Source organism: Hippocampus zosterae, chromosome 8 (assembly GCF_025434085.1).
Source record: "Hippocampus zosterae strain Florida chromosome 8, ASM2543408v3, whole genome shotgun sequence".
NCBI classification, from domain to species: domain Eukaryota; kingdom Metazoa; phylum Chordata; class Actinopteri; order Syngnathiformes; family Syngnathidae; genus Hippocampus; species Hippocampus zosterae.
In genome coordinates, this window is record NC_067458.1 from 21,488,912 (window position 1) to 21,501,403 (window position 12,492).

Genomic DNA, 12,492 nt, shown 5'->3' on the forward strand with positions numbered 1-12,492 from the left:
ACCCACAACACAGAAAAACAAATTTTCCAAGCGGAAAAAAACTGCCGTGTTGTATTTATTTATTTATTTAGTTTTCATTTTTGGCGTGCACATTATACTTATGCCTTAGATTTACAGGATCTCTTGTTGTCTCGAGAGGCGAAAAGGAGAAAAAAAATGGAAAAGCTCGACGAGGAGAGGAGTTCTTAATTAGCGAGATACGTACAGAAGGAGACCGATTTATGACATTTTAGTCCTCTCAAGTGCAGACGAGGCTGGAGGATTTGGGGGTACTTTGGAGATGTGAAAAAGCACAAAAACCCTGAAAAAAAAAGGAATTCCCTCCGGATGAGAAATAGAGATGGGGAACAATAGGCGGATTATTTTTATTGTAGCAAGGAAGAAAAAAAAAAAACGCTGGCAGAAAAGGTGAATGCTTTTCAAAGAGCAGCCAGACTCCTTATCGGAATATTTGAGACAGGTTGAAACAAATGACGACTGTGAAATATTCGCTGTGTGTGTGTGTATGTGTGCGTGTGTGTGTGTGTGGAGAAAGAGAGAGAGAATGTGTCACAACATGAAGGAGTGCTGAGGAGGGGCAGTAAAATTAGACAAGTGTTACTTTCATGTCTTGCCAATGAAAGCCTTGAATGAGGAGTTTTGCTCGTCTTGAAAGTTTACCTCCACAATGACCAAATTACAATTTAGCATCGCCAACCTGTGGGGCATACTTATTTGAAATTTAGTCGCTATTGGACGAGTTTGCCATTTTTGTTGGGAACTGGCGAAAATGACTTCAAATAGGTCGGTGAAAATCAAAATGGCCGACTTCCTGTGCATTTTTTGGGGATGGCTTCTTGTGACTTCTTGTTCGGTCTCCTCCTGATAGTCATGTCAACCACATGTCATGTTGGTCAGTGTGCAGTTAGTTTTATGGGGCTGAAATTTTCCCCCCAAATTCCATAACTGCTTCAAACCAAAATGGCAGCCTTCTTGTGTCTATTTCGACATGGCTTTTTGAGACTTTATTTTGTCAGCCAAGTTATGATACCAAATTTCAAGTGATGTGAAGCTTAACTTCTGTACCGACTTTTCTGAATTGTGGAGTCTGTCTCCTATTTTTAGTGAGCCCTGAATATGAGCCACAAACTGGCACACTTATAGGTGTATTTCATGCATTACATTGCATTAAGCTTTTTTTTGTGTGTGTGTGTGTGTGTGTACTCCGGATGGAAATGCCAGCCAAATTTCATGTTGTGAAATGAAACTGGCGTCGAGAGCTACATTTTTCTAATTCTTCATTTTATGACAATTTTCCCTCTCGTAGACTGACATGTGCTAACTCAACAATGCTAAGTTCAGACGAGAAAGCCTGAATCCTCATTTTTGTTTCGTTTAAACTCCACTTTTCACTTGAGACACTTTTTAAAAAAAATTATCCCGTAAATTGATTGTCATCAGATGCCATGGGCATAAAAAGTGCAGTCACAAAGGCAAAGAAACATCAAGGGCTTACGCTAATACACACCAAATAAATGATGCATTGATGTGGAAGCCGGCAGGCGCGAACGAGCGGTCTCCACGGGGCTGCCGAGGCCGCTCGCTCGCTGGACTTCCTGTCAATCCTCCTGGCGAGGTGCGCCAGGGACCGCGACCAAACAGCCGCTCGTCATCCTCGCCTCGGAGCAGCGACGAAAAAGCGCTTATGCAAACGCTTAACGACACAAAGCCAGCCCACAATTAGTAAGTTGACTCGCAACTTGTAGCAAGTTTTGTAGGAAAAGCAGCTCGTCGGATGTTTTTCAAACTTTTTTTTTTTTGCATGTGTGTGTTTGTGTGTGTTTTTATCAGCCGTGCTGATCAGTGCCGTGACATCATGTGGCGACCAGGACCACTTCCTATCAACAAATCCGTTTAGCTTGGGGTTAGGAGGGTGCTGCTAATTGCTTTGAAAGAAGACGACTTTGTGATCGCTTATTCTTTGTCACATGGACGTTTGTAAAAAATAAATATCTGTTTTGGGCTTTGCCAAAGACTTCTTGTTCAACTTATTTTGAGAGGATTTTTTTTCCAGCTCTTGACTAATCTAGGGCTCTCAAACTTTTAGGTCCAGCGACCTTTAGCCCCTTTTTCAGTCCTGATGCCAGTTACATTTCACAACCATACGTATCCCTAAATGCCATTGAAATTAAAGTTTCCATTATCAAAATGGCTACCCCACTGACTTTTTGGGTGGTTCTAACTACTCCGCCACTAGGGGCACTGCACTGCACTGTAATACAATACTTCCACCACTAGGGGCACAACACTGCAATACAATCCCTGGGGGCAGCAAACGAAATAAATTAAAAGTTGCCAATTTTTGAGGAAAAAAATGGACCATAATGTCATAAAAGAAGAGAAAAAGTGTACGTGAAATATGACAATAAAGTAATTTCATTAAGGGGAAAAAAATGTCAGCATCTTTCCAATCACAAAGAATTATTTTGTCTGCTTTTCACAGTTGAAATTTTATGGTAATAAAAGCTAACAATGACTATTAAAAAAGAGAAAAAGTTGAAATATGGCTAGAATAAAGCTGTGGACAAAAGGCCTTTCAAGAGCAAATACGTTTTATTGGGACAATCAATTTTGATCTTATGATAATAGTCATATCCCCCCACCCCACAAAACGAAAATCCAACAAAAAGTAATTATCTTTACAAGAATAAAGATGGATTTTTTCAGTATTAAATTTTCTTATGAGGGGAAAACGTGCCATTTTTCTTCGAACAAACTTTCTTGCAAACAAACAAAATAATGATCACACCAAGTAACTCACAGACATAAATCGTGCAATGAACAAAGCAAGTCACCAAAAAAAAAAAAACTACAAAACTGTCACGATCAGAATTAATAACCAACAAAATGGCTTCCAAACAAAGAGTAACACACAAACTAAACGAGAAATTCAGTATACAACCAGGCTACGAACTAAGCGAACAAACTTACCAAAAAAAAAAAAAATGAAGTTATGACCTAACGAAAACGAACGAAATAGCATAGCAGCTGACAAACTAAGTGAAAACAACGAACAACCCTAGTCAGAAAGAAATACGGAAATGAAAAAGCAAACTGTTAACGCCACCAACTGCAAATGAACTCTAATAACGCGGCAAAGTGATAATTAACTAAAAGCGCTAAAAGGTTTTGGCTGCAAAGTTTCAAACAATGTTCTCGTTGCCGTTGCATGTCAAGAAAAACTGAAAAACAAAGCAAGGAGGGCTCTCGACGTCACACTCTCGGTTCCCACTACGTCGTGCGCGCGCAAGATGTCACATGTGTCCAATTAGAACCACGCCGCATTATCTGTCTGCTAAATTAATTTGCCAGTCTGTCTCGGATAAGCGACACCGACGACATCAATTAAGACGTAATGAAATTCGTCAAAGTCCCGAAATTGGCACCGGTTCCCGTTCGTGTCCAACTTCGCGTACGATGATCCCGCCGTCTTAAGTCTCCGGTTTAATTTGGCCGCGTAACTCCTTATCCCTGCCTGAAACATGTGCCCCCCACGCCGCAATCCTTTTGGATTAGCGCCGATTTAAGGAGTGCAAATTTGGCTCGTTTCCCTCATCACCCCCACCACCCAAAACATTTGACATTTCTAATCGAAAATAAAACGACAACCTGACATGCAGATTTATCAGACGACGACGACGACTTCTTGAAACCGATTGCGACAATTCTGTGTGTCAATCCACCGAAGCCTGCTGACTCTTTCAACATGTGACCCGACAGACTTTGTATTCATTGTATGTATTTCTTTTTGTCCCAAGCTGACAGCTATCGCCAATCACGAGCGAGAGGAGTGACCAACGGAGTTCATGCGGGACATCAGCTGATGTGCCAAAAGGGGTCATTGGCCGTGTCGCATGTCTGTCGTTTTGTCATTTGTCACAATTTCAGTCTTTTTTTTTGGGGTCGGGGGGAGTCCTCCAAACGCAACACAATTGAGGGCTTTGTCTCCCGTATGCGCTGTGTAAAATTCCAATCAATGTGAAGTAGGACGCACGTGCCGATCTATTTTTGCGGGGCAATATTTGCTAATGCGAATAATCGACCTTCACTGGCGACCGTGCAAGGGATCCCGCGGACGTTGGCTATTTTTCATAGAGGATCAGTCACTCTTGACATTATGGACTCGTTGATCAGAATGATTTTTCCGTTGAATCTTCGATGTCACAGTGACTGGCGCGCGCTGCGACTTTTTGATCAAATGCCAGGGTTTTGTGACCTTCATAAAAACGAGATAAACCATGACAAAAATTTGAGTTGGCAGCAGTATTGCTCATTTTTCACCAAATTATATTTAAAAAATGTTTTGTTACATGCTGTTTCTATGTGTTGTGGTCAAAAACTAGTTGTTTTGCTAGTTTTTTTTAGCGAGCAAAATTTTGTGAGGCCAAGTTATGTGGTTTGATTAAATGGTGCTTGGTTTGTTTCATGTTAAGTTCTACAGGAAACTTCAACTGGATTGGCAATAAACAGCTTGAAGCAAGCACACTCGGCCTCGTTTTTGAAGCGCTTTTAAAGTCTGCACACGGTAGAATAGACATCATGCGCTTTTTTTCAGCACGATCAGGTTTTTCCCCAAAATATTAGGTGGATTTACAAATTTTACCATATAGAATTAATCATTTGGTGTACTGAAGTGTAGCATTGCAAGTGTCTTAGTTTTTTTTTCTTTCTCTCCCTAGCTGACTACCCTCCTCCTCCTCCGCCGCCTGCCGCCGATCTGATCCACTCGCCGCCATCGTCGGCCGCTTCCTTCCCGCCGCCTCCGCCCGCCAACTCGTACGACTATCAGGTGAGAAACGCTTGCTTGACGCTTTTTTTTTCCCCCCCTTCTCGTTTCTGTCCAAAGTATCGGCAAGGAGTAACGAAATGCCGCGAGCGCGCCGCGCTCTTGAGTTCACGTAGCGAGGTCCAAGCATGCGGCCGTTCGTCCGCGCCGACTCGCAGCCAAGCATGGATACTTTGCAGCTCGGCTCCACCCCCGCAGCCATGAGCCTGAACTCCAGGACCCCCACCCCCCCTCCCCCACACGCGCACACACAAGCAAACAAACTTTCTCAGCTTTTAAGAATGAAGGCTGACACCTGTTGGTGAAGCCTGGTCCTGCCTGCCTCATTGGGGGAACCTGAGAGCACAAAAATAGCAAAAATAAAACAACAAAAACAGCAGATAACTATATGTTGGGGACCGGAGAGTAAACGAGATTAAAAAAAAAATAGCACAGGAAGAAACAACAAAAGGAGAGAGCAGCATCTGTTGGGGAAAAGTGTAAAAATGACTAAGGAGACGACAACAACAGCAGGTTGTACACGGGGACGGCAATGAGGAAAGAGAGCGCAAAAAGCAAGCACAAACGACAACAAATGTTGGAGCCTATTTGTTAAAGCTGTTCGGAAATGAGGAGAAAAGAAAGCTCAAAACAACAACAACAACAACAAAAAAGGCTCTTGGACAACACGTGAAGCAATAAAAGAACAGAGACTACACAAAAAAAAAGCAACGTGTTTGGTGGTAAGCAAAGAGAGAAGAGAGCACAAAAATCAATAAAAACAGACAACCTGAACAACACTTTTTGGAACCAGGTCATTAGCAAAGAGAGGATGACAAAAAGCACTTACAAAAGACAGCAAAAATGACATCATTAGTTGACGCTGACAGATAAGGACAAAATAGCACACAAACAACAATAAGTAAAAGACGGAATACTCATCGAAGAACCCGAGGATCAAAAGAAGGAAATAAAGCACAAACGGCAAGGACAAAAGACACCTGTTGAGGAACCTAAGCATAATAAGGACAAAAAAGCTACAAAAAGCAGTCATTAGCCACAATTGCTGGACCTTGATTGGGCCACCAAGGTTAAAACGCAAGAACAAAACACAGCAACACCTGTTGAGGAACTTTGGGATGAACGGGGGGGGGATAAAAAAAAGCACAAATAGTAATAAGAAAAAAAAATAATAGCATCAACATTTCTTCAAATGCTTGACATTCCTTTGGGATGCGTAACGCTGAGCGCGAAATAATCTACAATGCTCATTTGATGCTTTGATGTGCTGCTCCACAAAGCTTCACTTGTGTTCACATATGTTGCGCAATCTCCTGCGCGGTTGCGCAAGCTTCATCCATTTGTGACAATGAAGGGAGACCATCCAGATCACTTTTTCATGATTTTTTTTTCTTTTTTAACAAATGCAATCAACCTTTGACAATTGAAAAACCGTACCAACATGAAAGTTCTCTGGTTAAATGTATTTTGTATGTTCCTCTCACAGACAAGAGGACCCGAAAAGACTCTACAGGAGCGACGCTCCAGCTTGGACGCCGAGATCGATTCTCTCACCAGCATCCTGGCCGACCTGGAGAGCAGTTCGCCATACAAGACGCGAAACACTCAGGTAAACGCAAGTACCTCATTTCATGTTTCCTGACACTCTTCTGCACAACACAGGACTGTCCTCTCAAAACCAGCTACTTTCAACAACACAGAGGATGTTGTGTGCTTAACTAATAGTAAATCCTTGGGCTACTTTGACGAAAGTGTGTCCAGACATGTCATTAAGCGTAGATGACATTTGTGGAAAATAAAACCAAAATTATACGATTGCTCCTTTAAAAAAAAAAAAAAAAAGAAGAACTAGAAGAAGCCCAAATGAGACCCCCTTTTTGTTTGGCAATAGCGACTAAATGTGCCTCGACCTACATAAACGAGTTGATTTTTAAGGATATTAAAAGAAAGTCAAAGCCTTGGGCACAAAACTAAATCGTTTCAATCAATGTAGGACAGACACGTGATTTATATGTATTAGAAAAAAAAAGAAAGGTCGCGGATGATGTAGCCGATGGCGCATTTTGTGTTGTTGTATTAGTGTATTGAAGGAGGCATACATAGAGTACATCCTCTATATTTATACTCAACATGCATACAAAGTGACAACAAGGTTAACAAATGCGGACATAAATAATTGACTGGCTTTTCATTTAGCTCCCATTGAACTCTGTGGCCTCATACAAGATGTAGTGTGTGCGTTTACGTGTGTGTGTGAGTTTGTGTTTGTGCGTGCGTGTGTGTGGGAGAAGCCCAATGCACGAATGAAAAGAAAAAATAGTTCATTCGTAGCCAATGTTTCAGGAAAATAGGCTTATCTTGTCATGTTTTTTTAATCATTATTATTTTAAATGATATAAAAATGTAAAAAAGCATAGGAATAGATAATATCAAATCCGATTTTATTTAAAAGTTTGCACTGCAAATGAATGTATGATTACAAAGTAATCTTGATAAATATATGGTAATTTCAGTGGTGTTATTCATTCATTCATTCATCTCCCGAACCGCTTGATCCTCACTATGGTCGCGGGGGGTGCTGGAGCCTATCCCAGCTGTCTTCGGGCAGTAGGCGGGGGACACCCTGAATTGGTTGCCAGCCAATCACAGGGCACACAGAGACAAACAACCATCCACGCTCACACCTAGGGACAATTTAGAGTGTTCAATCAGCCTGCCATGCATGTTTTTGGAATGTGGGAGGCACACCCGGAGAAAACCCACGCAGGCCCGGGGAGAACATGCAAACTCCACACAGGGAGGCCGGAGCTGGAATCGAACCCGGTACCTCTGCACTGTGAAGCCCACGTGCTAACCACTGGACTACCGGGCCGCAGTGATGTTATTATTATTATTATTATTTCTAAGTAGGGCAACTGCTTGTCTGCATCGAGAACGAGCCAGATGAGGTGGGTCGGGCATCTGGTTATGTAGGACGCTGCCCCTCCCTGGTCAGGTCTTCTCGGGGTGACTCACAACAAACTGGAGAAACTGTCTTTCTGACGATCAAATAATGCCTTCCCCCGTAAGAGCTGGACGAAGTGGCTGGGGAAAGGGAGTTTTAGGCTTCCCCGCCAAAGAGGAAGGCCCTGCGACCCCACCCCTGAAGAAAATGTATTGATGGGTGGATAAAAAAATTACACTGAGTACAACACAAAATAAAATATAACAAAGATATTTATTCTATTATATTGGTGGAATTGAAAAAAACCCCAGCTCAAATTAATTCATGTACGTATAATGCAAATATTTCATTCAATTAAACAAATGTAATTTAAAAGATATTCATATTTTTTTAATGTTTTAATGAGAGACAAAAAAAATCCCTGAAAAACAAATCAATGAATGACATAACGGTGTACATGGTAAAATAAAATATGTGTCGTCGTCGTCAGGTATAGAAAAACTTTCAAGAGGTATTACCTGAAAGTGCTTGAAAAGCACTCGGATGTGACCTTTCCCAAAGTGTGCGGAGCGAACGCTTTACGCTATGCATGGTCGAATTCGACAAGCACGTGTACGTCGGCTAGCCGCTTTCTTGCTTATATACAGCTTGTCTTTTTTATTTTGTAAATAAAATATAGTGTGAGTGCATAGCTTAGTTGAGAGAAAACATGTGCTATACTGTATTAGCCATGGGGACCTGAAAGCTTTTGTCAACACGGCGTAAAAAATTGATAGGTACCTGTCCGGGATCGAGTGTGCGGGTTAGCCTCTGTGCTAACTAATGTACGGCCGACCTGCTGCTGCTTTTTTTTACCTGACTTGGTAAAAAAAGAAAACGGTCCAACAAGCCGTTATTTATTTATTTCATTGTATTTTATTTTTAGCTGTCTGCACGCTGCCGCCAACATGCCTGTGCATGTTTTAATCATGACAAATTTTAAATGGGCCGCTTTTGATGTGCATGGACGTACACATGCAGATTTTTTTTTTTTTTTTTCCATAGCCGCCAACGATGATTTATTGAGTTGCAGTAGTTGACCCCTCAAAAGGTCCAAAATGTTTTGGACGAGCAGAGTGCCTAATGCTGTGCGCTACATGATCTCTCTTATGAACCAACACGGCTCACGTTTCCGGATGACAGCTCACGTGTTAAGATGATGGTGACATCTATGGCCCACGATGCCCCCGACTCTGTACGTTGAGGTTCAGGGGCAACAATTAAGTGGGTAAAAAAAATGTTTGAATTGGGAATTATTTTCTACATATATATTTGTATTGTTAAGTGAAATAGTCCTCTTTAATTGTAGTTGAGGGCAGTTGCCGCATACAATAAATTGATGACGGAACACAGAAGCAAACAACATGTTTGGTTTGCTGAGGGAGGATCATTTAAGTTTGGTTTTGATCCCCCCCCCCTCAAAAAAAATAGGGAGGACTCAAATAGAAATCCATCCATCCATTTTCTGATACGCTTTTATCCTCACAAGGGTCACGGGGGCGTGCCTGGAGCCTATCCCAGCTGTCTTCGGACAGTAGGCGGGGGACACCCTGAACCGGTTGGCAGCCAATCGCAGGGCACACACAGAAGAACAACCATCCGCCGTCACACCGACACGAGCAACAATTTAGTGTGTTCAATCAGCCTGCCGTGCATGTTTTTGCAATGCGGGAGGAAACCGGAGTACCCGGAGAAAACCCACGCAGGCCCAAGTTTCTTAAACATAACCCAAAATTTTTTTAAAAAGAAGCAGGAAATATACGTGTATATGCAGTGTTATCATCAAAAGGGTTTTATGGCCCACGGTGTTGAAAACCGTACCCTTCCTTGAAACACTAATCCCGTTATGGATGCTACTTGCCCTCAGTGATCCTGAGTTTGAGAAGAGTGCTTTTTGTCGAATGTAGTTTTCCATTTAGCACCTCTTCCGGTTTGCGTCCCCGCTGCGCTGAGTTGAGCAAGTGTGTGATGCGATGATATCTACCTACACTGGCGTTTAGTGTACACGAGGACAAACCCCGACAGTGCGGCTTTTCCCCTTCCCTTTAAATGTTTCCCTTGGAGAGTTTTGCTGCTCGCTTGTCCGAGCTCATCATCTCTGTTTTGGCGAGTTAACAAGGAGGCGAGCGCCTGTGTCAAAATAGACTAGTCATCAACCCACTGCGTTAGCGCCACCACCGCTACATGACATCACACTACGCTGACCTCCTGCTCGTATCCTCGTTGACCACTGGTGATTTTTATTCACATTTTTTTTTCTCTAAATGAAAGATGAATTTGAAGCCTCTTTTTTTGTGTTACTGGAGGTCACTGTTAACCTCATTTTTGTAAAAAACCTCCAGCCAGCTCACTGAAAATTCTCCCCTAAGTGCGAAAAAGACACATCAAGTGATATCTTCACTTTGGAGTGCCTCAACGGGTTTCGCAAGCGGTCGTATGGTCCATTTTTTCCCCCCGCTTTGTGTGGAATGGGACAAATGCATAATGAAAAAACTTTCAAGGACCTGCTGTAGGCAACAACTCACCCAAACACTTTCACACGGCCTAAACGTCCGCTAATCAGATCGTGATGCCACTCACTTGACCACACCCCTTGAATATTATTATTCTCGCTTTGTTTAAATAATAAAAAATAATTAAACATACTAAAACACCTGTCAATAAAAATATTTGTATTTCTATTTTGACAAAGAAAAAAATCATGCATTGTAAAATGTTACTTTTCCAAACAATAAAACATGAAGGTAAAGAGGTCAGTTCCATCTAATATATTTTTGGATTTTTTTTTTGACCCAATTAACTAATTAAAAAAAATTATCTATTATTTACGAATTGAATTTCAAAGAATTTCTACTTCATTTCATAATGAATAAAACACAATTTTTTTTTGTCAATTAGCAAGTTGATAGAAAATAGTTTAAAAATCTGGTCTTCTGTTTGTTCATCAGAGGTGAAAAAAACATTCTGTTCAATTTGTGTAGATTTTTAATTTTGTGTGTGAACAAAAATACAACTTTTACTATCTCTTGTAGATGTTTAAGGCACTTTTTTCTTTTGGTCAACGTTACTGGCCATTATTTTCGGAGCTGATGATTTGCAAAAGTAAAAAAAAAAAAAAAAAATCAAGTGAACAAAATATTGGCATTCCCGTGCTTCAAGGCCTGGCCTGGAATCAGAGTCTTGTTGTTGTTTGTCCTTAAATGACTTGCCGCGGAGCACGGCTAGCGGCCAGCTAATCAGCCCATATCGTCATTAACACCCTCCACGTGACATCGCAATGAAATCAAAGCTGTGTTCTTCTTCCTCCACGTACAAAACGATCTCATCGTGTGGCCTGAATCTTTCATTAACGCGCCAGTCAGCTAACCGGCGTGTTTCTTCCGCCCATTTAAGCGGCGTACAAGCTTGTAATAGTTACCGTTGGGCCGTTTGTTTTGGACTAAGTGCTCCTTCGTGTTTGTTCTTATTTAAGTTTGAAAGTGAAGTCGAGCTGTTTGACGTAAATTGAACAAAGAAGACTCGTAACGGTAAGAAGTTAGGGTTTCACCTCAAGTTTAGCATTTCAAATGAGGGTTTCAAGCCAGGGTTAGGCTTTTAAGTTGAGCCAACACGATGATTTCTTGCCGACCCCAGTTTGTGTGCGCGTGGAGAGATGTGGGAGTGAGCATTCAGACGGCGGATCACGTTGCCCTGTTGTGACATCCCGTGACGGAAGACGCTTTGACGGACGCGTCGTGACGCCGGGCACCCCCTTCGGCGCATCTCGCCGGAGCCATCCGGCATCTCGGCGCCATTTCCAGTACTCGGCTTCTGTCAGCGTGTCACGCTCCATACATGACATGAGCTCCACATCGGGCCTTTTGACCCCCAAGTATGAAAATAGCGTGCAAGGTAGCTGAGCGGACGGTGATAGTGATGCACCAAGACAACTGGACTTTTTCTTTGTGTGCTCACTTACACTTCAGTGCGCTTGACCGACTTGCCGTTCGGGATGGTGATACTCACCGTCGGCTGTCGGCCAATCCGAGGACGGCGGTGGTGTTAAGCTCCACAAAGCGCGTTCAAAATCCGGATTCGGGTGTAGGGAGCGAGTGATGATGGTAGAGATGACGATTCCCTTTTTTGCTAATTTTGTACGTCATTAGGAATAGTATGTCATTTTGAACTACGGGAATCTGCAGGATTTTGCATTAAAAAAAATCCGCAAAAAAAAAAATGGAACAAGCGTGTAACTGGAAAAACTCAAGCGTTGTCATTCATCCAGCTCAGTATGTGCAGGAACAAGGAAATGGTCTTTCAGCTTTTATCTTTACGTATAGTTTTCTTGAGAATCTCTAGAGACAAGTCTGTCCTTCGCTTCCCCTGGTCCGTGTTTTGGTGGTACCAACAAATAGCTCAGTGACTATCAGCCATAGTTTAAATTGGACAAGTTTGACATCTGTGATGCTAATTAGAGGACACGTCTTTGTTGAACATGTTTCTACAGTGTTCCAGCGGTCCCGCCAATCATTTCCACACCTGTTTCATAAGGTTGTTTTGAAAAATAAATAATTAATTAATTAACTATTCAAGGCGGCCCGGTAGTCCAGTGGTTAGCACGTCGGCTTCACAGTGCAGAGGTACCGGGTTCGATTCCAGCTCCGGCCTCCCTGTGTGGAGTTTGCATGTTCTCCCCGGGCCTGCG

The 12,492-nt window shown here is 42.3% G+C and overlaps 2 protein-coding genes across 7 annotated transcripts in view; one reads left to right on the forward strand and one right to left on the reverse strand.

Moving 5' to 3' along the window:
• The window catches only part of zbtb11 (zinc finger and BTB domain containing 11), a 253,182-nt gene that overhangs the window by 99,778 nt on the left and 140,912 nt on the right, over positions 1-12,492 (reverse strand). The gene's annotated exons all lie outside the window — the stretch shown is intronic.
• The window catches only part of lpp (LIM domain containing preferred translocation partner in lipoma), a 98,476-nt gene that overhangs the window by 35,632 nt on the left and 50,352 nt on the right, over positions 1-12,492 (forward strand). For all 6 annotated transcript variants that reach the window (XM_052073068.1, XM_052073072.1, XM_052073070.1 and 3 more), the window contains exons 4-5: positions 4,719-4,828; positions 6,312-6,434. In XM_052073068.1, coding sequence (XP_051929028.1) covers positions 4,719-4,828; positions 6,312-6,434 — 233 coding nt within the window. The remainder of the gene's footprint in view (positions 1-4,718; positions 4,829-6,311; positions 6,435-12,492) is intronic.